Raw genomic sequence first — 21,336 nt, forward strand, 5'->3', positions numbered from 1 at the left:
CCACCCTTTGAGTTGAAAAACTGTGGCTGGAATAGGGTCGGTGGCTTGCCGCCTTTATCAAAAGTTTGGATATTTGAGAGCTTTGAGCTTTGTTCCACAGTTGGTTGCCCGTCTAATTGATTTATTTTGATTACCGCAATACTTCCATGCTGATTTGATCAAGAATTCCCCATTTGTGTTTAGTGATCAGACTAGTCTAGCCTTAATGTTAGAGTGAATCTAAAGGACTCAGGAGCATTATCAAAGGGCGGTTTTGGGCTGAGCCGATCTACAGGGTTTTATTGACAGCCCTAATATTTTTTGAAAAAGTAATAACATCTTGGTAAAAGGGAAAAATATGGTCATTTTCTTAAGATATGCATTAAAACGAAGCATGTGTGAAATAGAAAGAATATATTTTAGTGACAATTCATTCCTTTTATATCCTTCGTTTTATTAAAAAATGTCTTTATATTTTTATTGCTTGTCATTTCTTTGCCTATTATTTCCTCGCATTCTTGACATTTTTGCTACTAGTTTTTCATCAATAATCTTATCTTAGTAATTTTTTTTTTTTTGGTATTAAAAGGAATTTATTGAAAGGAAAAGCCACGAGGGAAGTTACAACCAGAAGTATCATAATACAAGTGCCAATGGATAAGAGGGGGTGGGGAAGGGGATGGGGGAATGGGGGATTGTGAAGAGGCTGCAAAGGAAGCAAGTCTATCAGCCACGAAATTTCCTTCTCTAAGGGTGTGAGCAAAGTAGATGGAATCAAAATTATCTTTAAGGAGTAATATATCATCCAAAATGTGTTTGATTTTCCAAGGAACCGGTGCTAAATGCAGGTTGATGAGGTGTATGATGGCTTCATTATCTCCTTTAAAGATAACTTTCCTGTAGTTGTTTGAAATGGCTAATAGAATAGCTTTTTTCAAGGCTTCAGCTTCAGCTTGGATTGCAGAAATTTCTCCAAATGGCAAAGCGAAACTAAGAAGGTGAGTACCATTGTGATCTCGAGCAACACCTCCAATGCCAGCTTTAGTTTTGCTGTTTGAATCTAGCATAGATGAACCATCAGTTTTGAACTTGATGTGGTCTCTAGGAGGAGGATTCCAAAGAATGTTTCTTCTTCTATTTATATCGCCACTTCTATGTTTTACAGATTGCAGAAATTCTGTATTCAGAGTATGGGCTAGATGTGCTTTGCTGTTTTGCTTGTCTCACCGAAAGCAGCTTTGTTGAAATTTGACCAAATAATCCAGAGTGTTGTGAGATGAAGGGAAAGTACTTGAGCCTCGAGTGAATGATGCTTGGACTTAGAGATCCAACTGGCTGCTTGATCGCAAATATCTGAATATTGATTCCACCAACAGATCTTGAACCTGATCCAAATCTGTTTAACAAAATCACATTTCAAGAAGATGTGGTTAAGATCAATATTGACTGATGGGCACAGTGGACATTTATCCTGGATGTTACATCCTCTGTTAGCTAACAGAGAGGGGGTAGGGAGTTTTTTATGCAGCAGCTTCCAAGTAAAATGAGAGACTCGAGGATTGAGAGGGAGGTTCCATAATTTACTCCAGTGAAGGTGTGTCTTTTGCAATGAATGACTTGTAAGAAACTTATATGCTGAAGCCACAGTGAGGTTTCCCGAATGTGTTTGATCCCAAATGATTCGATCCCTTTTCCTTGAAAGAGGAAGTGGGATGTTTAAGATGGATTGAGCAAGTTCTGGACTCCACCATTTATAAATGATATCTGAATCCCAAAAGAAAGTATCTTGGTTGATAAAATCTGAGACCTTGCAGGGGGCATTCATAGGCAAGGGGTGTAAAGATAGCTGTTTGATAGATGGATCAATCCATCTATGTGACCAAGGATCGATGTTTTGTCCATCACCAATCTGATAGAATATGTTATCTTTGATGGCATCACGAACTTTAATCAGAGACTTCCATCCCCAGGATGCATTCTTCTTCACTTGAGCTTGAAGAAAGTTGGAATGCTTGAAATATTTGTTTTTCATTGTTCTAAACCACAATGAGTCTTTTTCAGTAATCAACTCCCAAACTTTCTTTGCAATGAGTGCGAAATTGAAAGCTTCAAGATCTTTGATATTCAACCCACCATTGCCTTTGGGCAGGCAGATTGTTTTCCAATCAATGGTATGGATGTGGCTTTTGTCTCCATTAGACCAGAAAAACTTTCTGTTGGCAGCTTCCAATGATGCAATTGTTTTCTTTGGGAGGATGAAACATGACATGAAATGACTTGGCATGGGTTGAGTAACAAATTGGATCAGAATTGTTTTCCCAGGATAACTCAATAATTTGGCTTTCCAACCTTGGAGTCTACTGCTGACCCTTTGAATAAAATTATCACAATGAGACTGCCTGATTTTCCCACTGAATAGAGGAATCCCCAGATAAAGATCCAACTCAGAAGTGGGGGTTAGATTGAATTTCTCTTTAAGCTGATTTCGAATATGGTTGGGGGTACTTTTGTTGTAGTGGGCTCTAGTTTTTTGAGTATTCAATGCTTGACCAGAAGCCGCACAGTACTGGCTAATGATTTTGTAAAAATTAGCCACTTCCTTATGATTTGCTTGAGCAAAGAGAATAAAATCATCAGCAAATGCGAGGTGAGATAAACTTTCACCTCCATTGTTGAGTTTGATGCCTCTAATTTTGTTTTTCCATCTAGCTTCCTCGATATGAGTGGAGAGAACTTCAGCACATAAAGCAAAGATGTAAGAGGACAGGGGGTCTCCTTGTCTAAGACCCCTCTCAGGTTTGAAAAAATTGGATGGGTTGCCATTAATGAGGATAGACAACTGAGGGGATGTGATACAAAACATAATCCAATTAATCCAATTGGAAGGAAAGCCATAGGCCTTAAGTACCCTCTCAATGAAGTTCCACTCAAGTCTGTCATATACTTTGCTCATGTCAAGTTTGACTGCCATGATGCCCCTCTTCCCTTTTTTTCTTTGATTAATTTTGTGCATCATCTCGTGACCAATCAGAATGTTATCCTGAATATGTCTTCCTTTGATGAAACCATTTTAGTTGAAGGAGATGATGCTGGGAAGGATTTTCTTGATTCTATTGACCATAATTTTGGTGATGACTTTATAACTGACATTGCACAAGCTAATTGGTCTGTAATCATTTACAGAAGATGGAATGTCCACTTTAGGAATGAGTGAGATAAAAGTGTGATTGATGGAAGTAGAGAAAGATGAAGTTCTGAAGAAGTTGTGGACATGATCTGAAATTTCTTTCTTGCAAAGCTCCCATGCTGAGTGGTAGAAACCACTAGAGAAGCCGTCGGGACCAGGGGCTTTTTGGTCAGGGATGCTGAGCAGAGTTTTATAAATCTCATGATCAGTGACAGGGGAGTTCAAAGTGTTGATGTGATCTGTTGAAATTCTGTTTCTGATGGGATCAAGATATGTATCTTCAAAGGAAGGTTTAGAGGAAGTGTATACTGTTTTAAAGTGGGACATGAAGGCAGTTTCAATCTGGTTATGTTCATCACAACTCATGCCATTAAAATTGATGAATCTGATTCTGTTTTTGGCCCTTCTTTTCATGGTAGTGGTGTGGAAAAATTTAGTGTTTCTATCACCCATTTGCACCCACTGAGTTCTAGATTTTTGAGACCATTTGAGATCAATTTGGTTGAGTGTCAACCTAAGTAGAGCAAGGAGTTTTCTTTCTTGAATCTCCCAATTTAAATCTCTTAGATTCAGTGGACATTTCATGAGATTTTCAATGTCTGATCTGATCTGAGATTCCTTTTTATGTAGGTCTCTAATATGAGACCAGTTCCATTTTTTTAGGGCCTGTTTGGTTACTTGAGTCTGTAGATTTCAAAAATTTAGAGATTTCAAATCTACAGACTTCAAATCTCTAGAGTCATGGTTCGTAAAATTAACTGTTTGGTTAGTTTGAATTTTTGGAATGAAATTTCTAGATTTATCCTAAAAAAATATTTATTGAATTATGGTTCAAATCTTTAACGCTTTGATAGTATGGGTGAAATCTCTGGATTTCACCTCATACCCATAAATCTATAGATTCACGTTTTTAGTGTAAAAATGTGAATCTCTAGATTTCATGAATCTAGGGATTCACACAACCAAACAGGTAAAAATCTCTGGATTCACTTAACCAAACAGGCCCTTAAATGATGTTGAAGTATTTGAAGTTTGGATGAGAGTATGTGGGAAGGAGATCCATGGAAAGGAGTCAACCAAGCTTTGTTCACAATGTTCAAATAAGAAGGTTCAAGTAACCAAAAATTTTTCAAATCTGAATGGTTTTCTGTTGTTGGGAGGTGGGGGATCAAGGTGAAGAATGATGGCACAATGATCTGATTTAGTTACAATGTGGTGTTTGACAAAGGCTTCAAGAAAAGAGTTGATCCAAAGGGGGTTAACTAGGTATCTATCAAGGATAGCTTCCACTCTCCTTCTACCTTTTTGTTTGTTACACCATGTAAATTGGTTACCATGAGCTTGTAAAGTGTAGAGATTAGCATCAAAGATGAAGTTTTGAAATTCTTTTGTGCGATGCTGTTTAAGCAGTAAACCTCCAAGTTTATCCCTACTCCGAATATATGAATTCCAGTCTCCCCCCAAAAGCCAAGCAGTATCCACAAATTGTGCTAAGTTGTGAAGTGTTAACCATTGGTATTTCCTAATGTTACCATATGAGCTCAAGTTAGAAGATAATTACTAATTATCTTCTAAGAAGGAAAAAAAAAAAACTTACTCATTAATAATTACGTTTTTTTTATTTTTTTGCCAACCCCGATTCCAAGGCTTTGCCCTGACTAATCCGGTGTTCGACCCTGGTCGCACACCTAACTGCGGTGGGTGAGTCTCCTAGCGGGGATTTTTTACATCCACAAAGTTTCAATACCGGAACCTTGCTTAAGCGGACCAAGTTGCTTACCACTTGGACCAACCCCCGTTGGTAATAATTACGTTTTAAGAAAGGGGGAAAAAAATCTTCAAAATTTGATACCATTTCTGCAATTTTAGTGTTTATTTTTTCAATGTACGTATAATCCTTTTTATTGGTTCCCAATAAAGAAAAATCCTCATTGGTAATTTGGTACATTAGATATTTTTTTCTATTATAAAAACCTTTCCTAAATTTTCTTCAAATCTGATGAATTTAGTTTCCTTTTTGCTTTTCGGTCAAATTCTAAATTTTTATATGAAAAAGGAAAGCCTTATGCTATATAAGATTACTACTGTTGTTCTTCAGATATCTCCTCCTTTATAGGCTAGCTACTCGCTATCATCAATCGATCATATATTTTTCCTATGGCTGCAGCAAGGTTTCACACTTTAAAAGCTTAGCTCTTTCTTCAATGCTTGTCTTGGCAGTGCTGCTTGCACTTCACCTTAGCGGCAGCAATGCAACTAGCACCACCGAAGAGAATAACAGTAACCCCATTTGGTCCTCCAGGAAAATACATTTAACACCGTGCAATCATGGAGGGCTTTGCGGTTTGGCAAACTGTTGGTGTTGTTTGACATCTAATGATGACAAACACTGTTACTACACAAAGGAGGACTGCTTGAGGGTTTGCCCGGCGTTTCCTCCCTCGACAACTTCAGGAAGCCCATGATCTAGTGGCTCTTCATAGCTAATGGTTGTCATGAATGATGTGGACGTTAAAGCTTAATCATCAGACTTCTTAGCTTTACCTAAGTATCTCTCTGTAACCAGTAACGATGCACGAGTATTATCATTATTAGTAAATAAATTAAAGATCCTTCATTGTAATCTCTAATTCTCTCAGAAGAGATGTTTTTCTTGTCTTTACATCCAATAATGACGTTTTCTCTGACTAAACCGTAATGTTTTTTAGCTTTTACTATTTAATAATGTATTATGTTTTGTTAGTAATGGTGTAATCTTAGAATTGGAAGCAATGCTCTATATATATATGATCGATTGATGAGAGGTTGTTTCGTAACCTTGACCTCAGGCCACAACTGTGGTCCACCGACCATTGTGCCAAGGCTTGCCCTTTGAAAGACTGAAAATATTCAATACCATCCCTAATTCAAGATTATCAGAGAAACATGCCTTCTACATCAGAAGGCTATGGCAGTCTCATTCAAAATTAATTATTGGGGGATATCAAGCTGATGGATTAGAGGAGACAAGTCCCAAAACAAAAGTTTCCATGGACTAACACATTCTAAACCACCCTTTGACTCCAAAACCCATTTGAGTTTTTTTTTTTTTTTGGGGGTGGGGGACGGCGGGGGGTGATGTAAGCGTCGAGGAGTACGGAGGGCAGGGCAGGGGAAACCCACACAATGACCAAGTCTAATCACCTAACATTCTTCAGAATAAAATTGATTGCCATGCCATAGTTCCACTTTATGGACTAGCTCTTCTCAGGGCAATCAGATGGGAAGTTAAAGACTAGAGAATTGAATATAGACACTTTGAAGGCCAGAGAATTGGGATTTTTATTTGTGGCAGCGGGGGTGGTCGATTTCATCATCTTAACAAAACAACATTTAATGGTTGGGATTAAAGGCGCGGGGATCTGAGTGTAAATATAATTTTTTTTTCTTTACCTTAAGTTTTCAATTTTAAAAATTTACAAATCAAACTCTTCTCTCCCTGCCGGACTGCCCTTCTCTCTTTCCGCCGGACTGCTTCACCGTCAAAGATGAGGATTGATGAGGATATCGCTAGGGTTTTCTTACCTCAAGATCTATAATCGCCAACTGATGAGTATTTTACTCGGACCGTTTTAGGTGTTTTCTGCCTGATGGGTTGAAGATACGAATGCAGGAAACAGTGAAGCTTCTGGAGATGGGTGCAGGAAGAGACGGCTATTCACAAGATGGGTAGATGGGGATATTTCAGGGGATTTAGATTACGACTGCTTTCAAGTAGGGTTTGTTTTATTTATTTTAATTTATTCTCGATTGTCAGAACACCACCCCTGTGGCTAGCATAGAAATCCTCAACAAATGGTTTTTGGTCCGATCTCCACATTTCTGAGCTGATCTGGGTTCTTCATGGATGCATCGATCGACACTTGACGATAATGGGAACCTCAGTTTATAGCCTTGACCCTTTTTTAGTTTCATGGAAGGTGGTTTGGCGAGCGATACAGGAGCTCTGTTCGATCCATGGAAAATGTGGACAGAACTATATATGTATGACCAAGAATGGCTCAAATTCTACTTACGTGTGTGTCCGCCGGGATTAAGAGTGAGCAACAGCATTACCGACGAAGTTTGCTAAAGGAGATTTCCATTAAAGGAACGGGATGGCAGATTTCTGAAGCTGAATTTCGTGGATTATGATGATGAGGATAAGGAGAAAACAATACAAGTTTCCAATTTCACTGCTTGTAAATCTGCTTGTGTTAACAACTCAACATGCCTTGCTTTTGCATTCAAATTTGATGGTACACTGGTTGATCGACTCATCTATGGCTATTGGTCACCTGGGAGCGAGATCTCCATGTTTCTTCGGGTATCAGATAACGAAACTACAGGTGATATTGCAAATTCTTTAAGTATGCAAACCCAGGTAGACACAATCGGCCCTTCTCTAATAAGCCTTCCTTCCCCACCTACAGAATCAAAAACCACAACAACGAATATTGTGATTCTCTCCACTCTCTTTGCAATTGAATTCCTGATTGGGTTCTTCTCATTCTACGCTTTCCTCAAGAAATACATCAAATACAAAAGCATGGCTAAGGTGGTAAGTCTTGAGTCTTACACACTGGAGGCCCCAAATGATTCGGCATCGCAGAACCCAAAACAGCGACAAATAATTTCTCCAATGTCTCATCGGACGCGGTGCGTATGGTGTGGTTTTCAAAGGCGAACTCCCTGATCATCGAATTGTTGCCGTGAAACGCCTTAAAGATGTTGCCAGCGGCGAGGCTGAGTTCTGGGCTGAATGATGCGCTAGGGGTGTGGCAGTGCCGGTGACGTTAATCCCTAACTTATCACCCTCAGTTTCGCTCTCCCTTGAGATGCGAACGTCTGCCGGTGTGAAGGGTTTGATTTGTAAATATTTAAAATTGAAAACCTCTGAAGGTAAAGAAACAAAATTATATTTACACTCAAATTCCGCGCCTTTAATCCCAACCATTACATGTTCTTTTGTTAAGAGGATGAAATCTGGACCATTGGCGGCAACCAACCGCGGCTGCCACAAATAAAAATCCAGAGAATTGTCAACTGGCCCAAATGGTCTGGCCTCTGGGGAGAACATTAAACCTATGAACAGGAACACATGGTGTGGTTTTCAAGCAGTAGGATTACTGATTACATGTAAGTTTAACATTAAAAAAGCACATAGGACAAAGCAAATTACCATTAAGCCACTTCATGGAGGCTGAGCAAATACCAAATAGTACCTATCACTGAGAACTGAGAAATAGAGAAAATGCAAAAAGAAACCAAATCAAAATGGGGGGAGAAAAAAATAATGGAAACACGACCAATTGATGATTACATGGAATAGAAAAAAGTTGCTAACCCCGCTAGAGACTCACCTACCACAGCCAAGTGTGTGACCCGAGTCGAACACCTGATTAGTCAGGACAAAGCCTTGGAAACCGGGGTTGGAAACAAAAAAAAAAAGTTGTTAAATGTGCATAACTGCGGTACCAAAAGAAAATTAAGAAACATACTACCATTGCATTGCCGAAGCCCGAGAGGTAATATCACTACACTGATTTAGGCCAAATATCTGAATGTGTTGGGATTGTCCTCGTCTCCCTCCAGATAATCACGGGTGATTAGGTCTTCAATCCTTTTCTTGATTGCTTTGATGTCGGGCTTGAACATATGCCCAAGCTGCTCCACACACTCCATCACCAACTGCTAATGACCCAAAAACCTTCCTACTCTTCATGATGCGGACAATAGTGGCATCAATTGCATATCGCCTATCCTTGTCAACATCCTCTATCACTTTCTTCTTCTCATCCACAAGAGGGAGTGGAATCTTTATCCTCCTCATTTTGTCAGTGAACTTGCCGTTGAACTCAAAAATGTTAGTTGAAGTGACGTTTCTAGTGCTTGGCTCTTTGTTAAGGATTTTGTACTTGGCACAAGACAAGAAATGTAGAAGTCGTCTTACGTCATCATCTGTTAAGTTCAACTGAGCCATGATTTCTGAATAACTCAATCTATCCGAAACATTAAACAGCAGCAACGCAGAGGCCTGATAAGTTGTCACAATTAGCTCTATGGTTTTTGGTTCAAATTTCCCATTGATGTTACAATTACCCAATGAGTATATCCAAGAAAGTTTTCTATGCCTAGTTTTTGTTTCATAGAATTCCTTAAATACCTCAACACACTTAACCATCTCTGCCGGGAGATTGAGATCAAAAGATTTAGGGTAATTTTCATCTGGACCCCCTAAGGTTTGGTTCAAGTCACTTTTAATCCAGTTTAAGTTTTCTTTTGCATATGGCTCCCTTGTGGTTTCAAAAATTGATTAAGTAAGGACAAGTTTAACAGAAACCGTTAGTTTAAAAAAAAATTCATAATTTTATATATTTTTTATATTTGTATTCAAAGGTTTAAGATTTTATAAATTTACAAATAGAGTCCTTGTTTCTACCCGACTCTAAACCCTATTATTTGGTAAACCCTAATTAGCTAATTACCGGCTAATATATAATTAAATTAGTGAAGTTTAACGATTAGAGAAAAAGAGACATCAAAGAGATGTTGAGAGATAACATTCAAGGCATCGCAAAGCCTGCAATTCGTCATTTCGCGAGGTGTATATAGAGCACGCTTGCAGAAAGACCGTGACCGCCATGCACTCAAGAGGCAAGGCAGGACTCTCTACGGGTTTGGTGGTTAATCGTTAAGGCAAAACAATTGTTTGTTCTAGGGTTTTTTGGGAGGTCAAAAATACGGTTTACATTTATTTTCCATTTGTATTTTTACATGTTTCTGGCGTGGATATCCCTGTAGTCATCTGGGTCTTGTAAATTTTTTATGGATTAGCAGATTAAAAGGCCATTCCCCCACTAATGAATCCTAGTTCCGCCCCTGGTTGTACGTCATCTTGCTTGTTTAAAAAATCATCTGCTTTCACAAACCATCCACACCCAGAGGCACCATTAACGGAATTCGCCCAGAGGAACAATTAACGAACTTCACAACTTTACTGGAAGAAAAAGAACCCTAAGAAGAATGAGAGAGGGAGTCGGGTATAGGAGGGATCTCCTTTTGTAAATTCGTATACTTTAAACTTTAAAAAGTAAAAACTAAAAATTAACATTTACAACTATACCCCTGCCATATGGTTAAGAACAGTTGGATTGTCTTGTGCTTATGTGGCTCCATCAGGAGCGTGCAGCTGCTGCCGCAAATAAAAATCCCTATGTGCATGGTTCAACTTTAAAAATAAGATTTAAGTTAATAGGCATTTGGGTCATTTCACAAAGAAAAAGCATTACCATTACAATGATATTTCAAATTTTTTATGAATTTCATCCTTTAAATTTAGATAAACTTCTTAATTCAGCTATTTGTAATGCCTGTCTTAAGGCTTCAATTCCAGTTTTAGACCCAAAAAAATGCTCCCAACTTTCGATTTTTAAGTTTTGTTTTTTGAAATTTAGGCTAACTCATTTGAGGGATACATATAAAGAATTAAATAAAAATAATATAGAATCCATTAAAGCTATATTGTGTTATATTTTATGATCATTTAGTGATTAAAGGTGTATACTTAGAAACAAAAAGTCATTAAGGGATACAAAAGGTCTTACCGTAAACAATTGCCGAGCCTACCCAATCCAAGCAAATTAAATAATTAATCGACGGAGGCATGACTTGTGATAAATACAAATAAACGGCTCTCTTCAAACTTGGTTCATAACATAGGAGGACTTCTTTGCAGGGTATTATTGCCTTCAATTTGGTGTTTCCAGTCTGTTTCAAGGTTCTAATAGCCAAGAGTTGGAGAGGTTCTTTTCTAATGATGATTTTAGGAGAATTTCCTCTTGAAATATATGATGATTTAGCAAGTAAATTGTGATTCACATGAATATGAAGCCTAACTGCCTCAAATTGCGACATGCATAAAGGATGTCAATATAAAACTCCTAAATAGGAGATGCATTTTTCATTTATTCCCATTAGGGGTGTAAACGGATCAGATTCCGATCGGATAATGGTAATACCATATCCGCATCCTATTATATTTGGACGGACTTGGATAATATCCAATCACTATTTGGACGGATTCAGTCGGATTCGGATTCGGATTCGTATGATAATCAAATATTTATTTTCTTAAGTAGATTCTTCTAAATGGTAATGTACAGAGATTTAATATAGGTTTTCGACTACCTATTGACATCTTTACCATTTTATTTGTGAGGCTAGGTTTGAAATTTAAAAATTTAGCCATTTTGGTAGTTATTTTAGTAGAAAATCTATAAAAATAATCATATATCTCAAGTAAAAATTATATATAAAATCAAGAAAATAAATCCAAATAAGTAACTTAATTGGATAATTTTATCGGATAAATAATAATCAGTAAGAAAGAAATAAACTATATCCGCATCCTATTAGTAATCAAATGGATTCGAATACTGCTAAAAGGATGCGGATGCGAATTCATGAACGAATTTCAGTTATCCATTTATACCTTTAATTCCCATATACGATATAATAGGTTGCAAAGGTTCCTTCTAAATAATGTTGTTGGGAGAAACTTCCTCTCAAAACATATGAAGATTTAGCAATTGTAAATAGTGATTCACATGAATATAAAACTTAACTACCTCAAATCGTAAAGGATATCAATATTTTCTACCCAAAGAAAAAAGGATGTCAATATGAAACTTACAATAATAATACTAATAGGTAGGGACACATTTATAATTTATTCCCATACATGAAAATGAATCAACTCTAAATTTACCTTATAAATGCCAATTCAATGGAAGGCAAATCAATAGACTTGAAAAGACTAGTAAAATTCGAACATGAATGTCAATGCAAGATTGGTTGATCGGTAAAATCCATACTTTTTAATTGAGAGGTCAAAAAAAAGGTCAAACAAGAATGAAAACTCAAGACTCATTTGCAAGCTATATGGATTCGAAAATAAATCAAAGCATTGGATATTACTGAAAACGAGCAATGAAGAACCCTAGATGGGGGAATTCAGGCGAAAAAATAAGAAAAAAATTTGGACCATTTCTCGATTTGTGCGTGTCATCCTTGCGCAGGGGCCATCCTAATCTTCTCTGTATCGTTCCAATTTTATCGGATGTCTCCAAAGAGACACTAGGATATGTTTAGCATGCTATTATCAAGTGTTAATTGTTAATTAGATTAGCGATATGGGACTATCCCTCTGTCCATACTGGGATCGATACTTTATGGGCCGTATTGGGCTTAATAATGGGCTTTTAACCAAAAAGAAGGAAAAAGAATTTATGATCTCACACTTTAGGCTTTGTTTGGTTGAAAGGAAATTAAATTGTGCAGAAGTGAAATATTTACAATCATTGCCCCTATGGATGTATACCTCACTTAAATTTCATGTCGTATTTATACAATTAGACAATGAAGCAAAAGTCAAACTCAGCCGTGTCAGACCAGACTCAGGACATAACCAGCTGAATCCATCTTTAATCATGTTGTGTGTCAGTGTGTGAGTGTTAGCTCTAAATATATAGGAATATTTAAACTAAAAATAATGCTAAATATATAGGAATATTTAAACTAAAAATCGATCTTTTGATGGTTGGGTAGCTATCTACCTCCGATGTTAAAGTCAGACAATAACTACAATGCTACCCCGAAGGAGTCAATGTTGAGGGTTTAGAACTAAAGAGTTGTCGAGCCAAAAGGAAAAATAATGAGCATACACCAGTTGAGTAAGTTGATTTCAGTTACCTTTGACTTAGTTAAATAGAGGCTTTATATAGAAAAACTTGAGAAGAGATAGGATGTTTGTTGGATTTTTCATGATGGTCTTGATCTTCATTTAGCTTAACACATTGGATTTCATTGGCATGGGTCTAGGCCTGATATTTGATTACTATAAGTGTACAAGCATTCATCTCAACTGGGGTAGATATAATGCTAGAATCTTGGTCTCTTCTGGTAATGGCTCTAGGTATCCCTAAGTTGATGTCCTTTTCGAACCTAATCATCATGTTATCCTATTGACATGGGGTTAAACCCCTCGACTGTTTGGGGTTTCCTAGTAAGAAGGCATGAATGCAATTGGGCCATCAGTTCGAAGTTGAATTGGGTTTGGTATTTGGCCGGAATTGTTCCAGTATGATACTGGATAAATTTATCTCATACCATTATCATAACGAATACTAAATGATATCAGTATCTCATATCATTATAGAATGATATTTATTCGGTACAAAATGATTCTATTATCGGTACAACAATCATGCAATATAGTTCACTTGTATCATTTTATTCATACTACTATCGTATCATTCATCAAACGATATAATTACGTCATATCGATACCAATTACATGATTTTAATTTTGGTAAATGATATACCGCATGAATTGACATCCATCTTCAACTTGAACTTTATTGTTTTACAACCTCCAAACTTGAATATACCCATGGTAGAAAGTTTCAGCGAATTTCGGCCGAAACTTGGTTAAATTCGCCTTGTTTGACATTTACTGAACCAAACGAAAATGAGATTAACCAAATATTGCCAGACAAAAAATCGCCAGAAAATATGCCGAACCTACGAAAAATCGCTTAATAAATCATTTGACTCCTCCATAGATTTATCTACTTTTGCAGTTTCTTCTTCTTTTCTCATCTATATATTCCTAGATGACTCTATTTTTGTTTCTCTGTCTTGAACAACCGGCTTAGCAGCGACAGCAAAAGAAAACTCAGATCTTGATGTTGACCGAAGCAATGTTGGATTTCTTCACCAGATCAATAGTGTGAACAACGTAAACAATTTGTGGTTTGCATAGATTTTCATGAAACTCTGGTGGAGATCCGAAGATGTCTTTGGAGATCATGCGGTTAGTTTTGATAAAAACAATAAGAGCTACTAATTGCAACACATCTTAAAACCCTAGAACTAATATTTTATTTTTTCTGAATTGTTGATTGATCAAAATAGCAAGAGAAGAAACTAGATAACTAAAAAGCGAAATTAAGAACTAACCAACAACAAAGCTCTTCACATTAAATCTTTATGAACTAAAAATCTTTTAAGTTTTAATCTGGGCATCTCGTAGCAAGACGGAGAAGGTCAGGGCTTGTAAGAGGAAGATAGATGAGAGAGAGAGAGAGAGAGAGAGAGAGAGAGAGAGAGAGAGAGAGAATTGAAGGCTTTGGATGAAAGAGGAATGGGCAGAGAAGCGGAACAAAGGATTCGATCCCCTTTTTTGTCATTTTAAATGAAGTTTGACACTTTGACCTATCTTTACCGAAGTATGTCGAAACTGCCCCTGAAATGTTTGGGAAGTATCGCCAACATTTAGGGGTTCTGTTGGTTTTGCCAGCCAGCGAACCCCCTTTTGTCGGCAATTTTTTGCACCTTGAACATACCTATTGTTGCAGAATTCGGTCCTTCCTGTATGATCGCTCGAACTTGCAAAAACATGCTCCACCAGTGTGGTCGAGTATTGTCTCTGACTAACAAGTTAGTTCAGAATGAACAGAAGGATCAACCTCAATATCTCAGTTAATTCAATAATTCAAGAGTGCATACTTGATAATAATGAATATGTGGGTATTTATAGATCTTAGGAGAGGTTACCTTAAATGTGCAGTAATGGAGTTGATAAGCATGCATTTACCATTATTTATTTGATTTAATTCCCCATGCTTATTTAATTAAAGAGAGCTAATTGAGTATTTTTCTGTATTTTTCAAGAATAAGGTGATTTTGGTTATTACAGATAATATGGAGTAAAGTTGGCAAATATATTAGATATTGGTGGATTTTAAATCATGGCATTCAATCTTGCTGCCCAAGAAATCATGAAAAGTGAGATCTTAGCCAAATTGGAAATAGGGAGGTCTAAGGAACAAAATTGGTAATAAATCTGAAAATCGGATAAACAGACATTCCTTCAGTATTTTGGGTATATCTCTCTCGTATGAGCTTGGATTGCGGTGATTCAAGATGGAATGGAACGATATCGAAAGTATCTATAACTTTCTAGTTTTGAGTTTTTCCAAATTCCAAACGAATAAAGGTCAAATTGACGGGTAAAGAGAGGGGTCTCATTGTGTGCGGGAGATAAAAAAGAGAAGCCAACCACAGAGAGAGGAAAACGGCGAATGTGGCTCTCATCTCTCATTGCTGAAGAAGAAGACCACATCTCTCTCTCCCCCTATGTTTCATCTTTATTTTTCTTATGAACTTTGTGATAATGAGTAGCTAATTCCTTTTCTTTGGGATGTAGATGAACCATGCTTATTTCATTAATTTGAGTGTTCTATATCTTCTAGTTGATTGTGTTTGAGTTTGGCCAAAGATGTTCTATAGCCCAGCAAACTAAGTGTGCCAAACTTCCGCGAAGGACGATAGTCTTACAAAGATAGGGCATATCTAGAAAGACCATCCCTAATTTGCTTTGAAGTGTAGAGTTATATTGGTTAGGGAAAAGCATTTGGGATTCGAAATCCCAAAGATCTTTACATATTCATAGTTAACGTTTTTGCATTAATTAGTAGATTTAGTTTAAATATAGTTTTATTGAATTCAATCTTAGTGACTTAGCCTTTTAGTTCCCCATAGTTCGACCCCGTACTTTCTACGTGCTAAATTAGTATAAGATTTTATTTTATTTGTGGGTATTTATAGATCTTAGGAGATGTTACCTTAACTGTGCAATAATGGAGTTAGAATAGAACTATGTAATTGTTGCTAGCTTCCTGGGAAAAGGAATCTTATCCGCCAAGATAGTATTACTTGGATTGTAGTTGTGGTGTCTGATCTAGATTCTAAGAGTAATCGGACTTGATCGAAATCCTTATCCCTATCTTTAAGGAGGTAGGATATCATTCAAATTGTACACATTGCTTAGTGCCTTCGTTTTATTCGTGGTCCGACCAAGGTTTGATCGGTCCGGTTCTTCTTTAGTCAACCCGGATAGGTCTATTATAAAATATCCATAACATAAGCCCCTCAATCACTTGGTCACGTTAATTCCGTGTTCGGGGCCAAGGGCTAAGTTTCTTTCGACCATGATTTGATCTAGTTGAGCAATTTTGGCTTCACTTGTGCTCAATAAAATTTAAAGATAGCCTAAGCGGTTTATCAATTTAGAGATATTGAGGTTGATCCTTTGTTCATTCTAAACTAACTTGTTTGTTTGTTGGAGACGATATTCGATCATTGCTGCAAAAAAATCCCCACATTTTGGTTGTTGACATTTCAGAATTCAGACCGGTCCGTGAACAATCACACCATGTTAAAGGGAAATTGAGAATCAGCTCTCCATTGACTTTGTTCCTTGATATGGACGATCATCATAGACTTTGTTCCTCGAAATGGACGATCACCATAGACTAAACTAAAGGAACATTAAGAACTAAGAAACAAGAAAACGTGTTTTGGCTCATGTGTTTCTGTGAATTGCTTCCACTATTCCTGATACGGAAGTTTCATATCCAACCGGGTCAGACCCGGACGGATCCCCACATCCGATCGGACACCTCCTGGTACGGGTTTCCTAGCCCATCAGGTGATACCCGATTGGGGCTTCACATCCAATCGGGATCATAACCGACTGAGTTGATCAAGACATGGTGAGCGTATGACTAATATAGCAACCTTCCTCTATGAAGAGAGTCAACTCCGTCGACGATTGCATTGGACTAAAAGTAGGAAGGCGTGATCTCAGGAAATATGACAGTCTCTGTCGGATAAACTTACCAAATGCGTAAAAGGTAACACTTACAATATAAAAGCATAGACATACCCCTCCGGTAAGTATCCAATACACTCTGAATTTAATCTTGTGTAGCTTTTGCACGAGACCTCATTCTATTCGTCATCTGACTTTGCCATCGGAGGTGGCTACCCGGCATACAAGCCGGCCCGCATCTAACCTTTCTTGCAGGGCTCATTGTCCCGAATACGAGAGGAGGCTCAGTCGAATCCAAGAAAAAATGGCCCCCCCCGCCCCCCCCCGGCCCCCCCCCCCCGGGGGGGGGGCTTTTTTTTTTTTTTTTTTTTTAATAAAAAACAAAAAACAAGAAGGAAGGGGGGGCGTTTCGCCGGCGGGGGGGGGGGGGGGGGGGGGGAAAAGGGAGAAAATCCACCGATATCGTTGTATCCTTCCCCCCCCCCCCTTCCTCTCCTTATGTTTCGATGGGTTTTTGGTCCAAATGAGTTGAAATTTGGTGGGTAGCCTAATTTGATGCCAATAAACACAATGGAATGGTTGGTTTTGCTTAAAAACTCACTTAAATTGGTGTTATGGATCGGCATATAATGATCGATATACCGGAAACTGAATTTTACAACCTTATTTTAAACAATTAAACTAACATAAATAAGCACAAAACAATATTAGTAAGAAAAATACAAGTATATAATAATACAAAACAACTACCAATACCAAGTACTATGCCTTGGTGGATCCATGTCTTCCACGCTCGTGATAGTTGGGTACAAGGCCCATAGGCACAACATTAAACTCGCTCCATTATTTTCTTGAAGTCATTCCAAGACATGCAGCCGATGGTTGTTGACATACAAGGAAACGGCCCGTAGTTTTCATCATCCAGACGGTAAAACTACTCCCCTCGGGGGAACGGAACGGAGGTCTTCAATGACATCGAGCATCGAAAGGATATCCGTATGTTGCCCCAACATAGCAGCCAGGAGCCAAATGGAGGCATAAGCGGGACACCCCGATGCCGATAACCCCAAACACAACCCCAACCACCAAGGCCGCGATGCCAAGCTCATGGAAGATCCACATTATATCAAGTGCGAACTCCTAGACGACATATCATCGGTCCATAGCGAAGGGACACCAAGCCATAAGGTGTGGAGCCTGACCCTCCAAGGCATGGACCCCACACGACAACGCCACGGATCAAAATGGCCGATGAGCCAAGATCGAGTATCATCACATAACCAAGCACGACCCATACCCATGGTGGCCAGCAAGGGCCCCCGAAACTCCCCCCTCCCCGGCCGAGAACTCGAGGACGACCCGATGAAGCCACCACCAGACGCACCGGGTGGCAGTGTGATGAGTCTCTCCAGGTATCTCCGGGGGGATCCGGCTCGATAATGGAACAGATACGTCGTACCCCCACCACCACTCACCACCACCACCACCACCACCACGGTCACATCATCCCTCCGAGTATGACGGACCGGGAGCAAGGGGTCATCGGATCATCATCTGGGCGGCAGACCATCCAATCCTCATCCGGTGGCGGCAGCCGCGATGGCGCCCTCTTGAGAAGCCAGACATTTATATAACCGAGCGAGCAATGATTGGGGGCCACCCCAGGGGTCTAACAGGGCCACAACAACCAATCCGTGAGTGGATGTTGGTCATTGCAGTGAGCTCGAAGATATCATCGAGCTGGATGTCCTTGTCTTGCCCATTGTTAGTATTTAAACGGGTGTTCTCTAATTTTAGCCTCATGTTGTAGTGACAAAACACAAGGTCATTAGGTGACTTCACCTATTCCTCCCGGAGTGAATCATCCAAAAGTACTCCAATCCTCACACCGGAGGGAGCAAGTCCGGGAGAGGATCGAGCCACCCGGAGGTTCGACGCCAATAGAATCCACACTACGCATTATCACAAATAATGCAAGTTAATACTTTAATTCTTAACAAAAATCCACTGTATCACTATATGTAAAATGTAATGTAAATGTAATCATGCATCTAACCGGATCATAATTTTGTCGGTTGAATAGAGAACCGAACCAAAGGTCCGGCACTCAAAGTATTTTATCCGCAATAATTTGTATTGATGGTTAGCTAAATTCTTTCACAAATAAAAAGCAAGTACTAAGTTCTAAGTTTTTAAGTTCTTACCCCATATGGCAATTTGATTGGACCGACGGGCTCAATTTCCCAATAACCTCCATAACGGCACGAGTAGGTCGACGAATCCCAAATTTGTACCGATATTTTGGATTGAGATAATAGGTGATAATTCACAAACCACGAAAGAATTAATATTTACTACAAGTTACAAATTATAATAATAAGTAGTAACAGGACTAACTACTACCGCTATGCACGGATGCACGATGAGCGGTCCACTACTATCAACAATGTTCAAGTATGAGGAAACCTCGGGGTTAGCTCTTTGGATTGTCGTTTTATTCTCTCCAGGGTGCATATATGTGCGGCATAGTGGGCCCCCGAGGGAGGAATCAACCATACGTAAGACCTTTATTATAGGATCTAAGGTCTCCAACACAATTTTACATTCCTCCAAAAGTCATCGACGAGATTGTCGTCCGTGGGTGCGCCCACTACTAGTACTGAATTATCACAAACACATTAAGTTAGTAATAAATAATTAAATACTACATACTAGATATTCATATTTCATAGTATAAATGTATAAGAAGTTAACAACTTGTTAAATCAAATAGTAGAGACTATAGATAAAAAATAAATAAAAATACTACTTGATCCAACCCAGAGAACCACCCGATGAAAACATGGATCTCAAGCCCGACGCCGAATACCGTTGAGGGCGAGAAATTCGTGGCAAATCTCGAGGACCGGGTGACTAGCTCACCAGGCAGCGCATCATATTGAGCAACAAGATGATTGTAGATGAAATTTGTTACCCGCGGCCCTCTCCAGTGCTCGGATAATATTGATCTGCCGATGTCCTTTAACATGAGGTCGATACAATGAGCTGCGCAAGGTGTCCAATATAGGTTATATCCAGCTGTATTCACGCACCACCGGCTTTCTTGAAGTTGGGCCATTGTCGGTGACAACGCACCACATTCTCCTTCCCAACTTCATCAATCACATCCCGCAAAAGTCCAAGAATATACCCGTGGTCTTTTGTCCGCCAAGAGCATCCACAGATTTTAGAAAGACAAGCTCTTTCGATCACAATACACCATAAAGTTGATGATGGATTTTCTTGTCGGACCGGTCCAGCCATCACACATAATGGTGCATCCATATGTCTCCCAAAATATTCTCAAATTACCGATGTACTCTTGCAGCTCCTCCTTCTCCTCGCAGAAAGTGGTCAACACCTCCTTAGGGGTAGGACAGGATGTCAGAGCCTTAGCAATAGTGTCAACCATATTACTATAGTAAGGACCCCGGTTGTATGTGGGAACGCATTGTAGTACATCCACGAACGCTCTTCACTTCTTCGCCATCCCTTCCATGCACCCGTGATCTGGGGCTTAGCCCCTTATTTGTGAAAATATCGGGATCTTGCTCTAGGATAGGATCCGACCTCGGGATAGTCACGTGGACGGATGACACGGAGAAGGGACGACGGATGGAACATAAGATACCACCGTAGATCCAGATGCAGGACCGATGCCAGGACGGAGCCACCCACAGCAGAGGACAGGAAACAGCGGCCCCCCCCCCGGACCGCACGCCCACCGCCACGCGAACATCCCCCCCCCGCCCCAAACAACGGGATCAACCCCGATCGAACGAACAACCTATAAGATGAGGGCCGCACGCCTCATCAATTCATACCCTCCTGTTTTCCCCTTGCCCACCCCAACCGCCCCGAATCCGACACCCGGAGGAGCCACATCGAACACCAGAATGTGAGCCTTAAACCACTAGCCACCGAATCAACCCTACCACGAGTTGCACTTGTTTACTTTTATTTCCATCGATGCAACACAAGAGCCAGAGACGCCCCCGAGAGCCGCCGGCCCGCCCCGGCCCCGTGAACCGCTCCCTCCCACACTAGACATGATAACAGCTGGTCCGTGCAACAAAAATGATTTCACAAACAATTAAACAATACCAATATAATATTTTAAACAATATATAAATTTCCGACAAAAGAAAATGCACCATATCAAAACCGACAATGAAACCATACAAGAAGCACTTAAAAATAATTATATAGGTATTCTATAATTCATAATTTTCAAAATCATTCCTATTATCTAATTGTTCTCTTCATAATTATTTATATTTTATATTCATATTTTAATAAATTCAAAAAATCAAAAAATAATTGGGTCGAAAAATCGACTCCGTGAGTTTGTAGATTGACCCAGGGGATCCACAATATTTCAATCACAATGCAACACATATATCATGCAAAAAGCAAGCATTTAAAATGTATAAAA

The 21,336-nt window shown here is 39.1% G+C and overlaps 1 protein-coding gene, 1 non-coding gene and 1 pseudogene across 2 annotated transcripts; all 3 read right to left on the bottom strand.

Annotated features, from left to right (window-relative positions):
• Positions 1-572: 572 nt before the first annotated feature.
• LOC149015572 (uncharacterized) lies at positions 573-2,950 on the bottom strand. The gene is made up of 3 exons (XM_089156557.1): positions 1,564-2,950; positions 1,271-1,364; positions 573-1,131 (listed from the first exon to the last, which is right to left on the bottom strand). The coding sequence occupies exons 1-3, from the start codon at positions 2,948-2,950 to the stop codon at positions 573-575; spliced, it is 2,040 nt and encodes a 679-aa protein (XP_089012683.1).
• Positions 2,951-8,731: 5,781 nt separating this feature from the next.
• LOC149015573 (cullin-1 pseudogene) lies at positions 8,732-20,313 on the bottom strand (annotated as a pseudogene).
• LOC149015574 (U6 spliceosomal RNA) lies at positions 12,219-12,321 on the bottom strand. Its single transcript, XR_016173836.1, has one exon. It is a non-coding gene; the product is annotated as a U6 spliceosomal RNA (small nuclear RNA).
• Positions 20,314-21,336: the final 1,023 nt, after the last annotated feature.

The sequence above is a fragment of the Hakea prostrata genome, chromosome 5, assembly GCF_041222555.1.
Source record: "Hakea prostrata isolate BN-2017 chromosome 5, UWA_Hpros_2, whole genome shotgun sequence".
NCBI lineage: Eukaryota > Viridiplantae > Streptophyta > Magnoliopsida > Proteales > Proteaceae > Hakea > Hakea prostrata.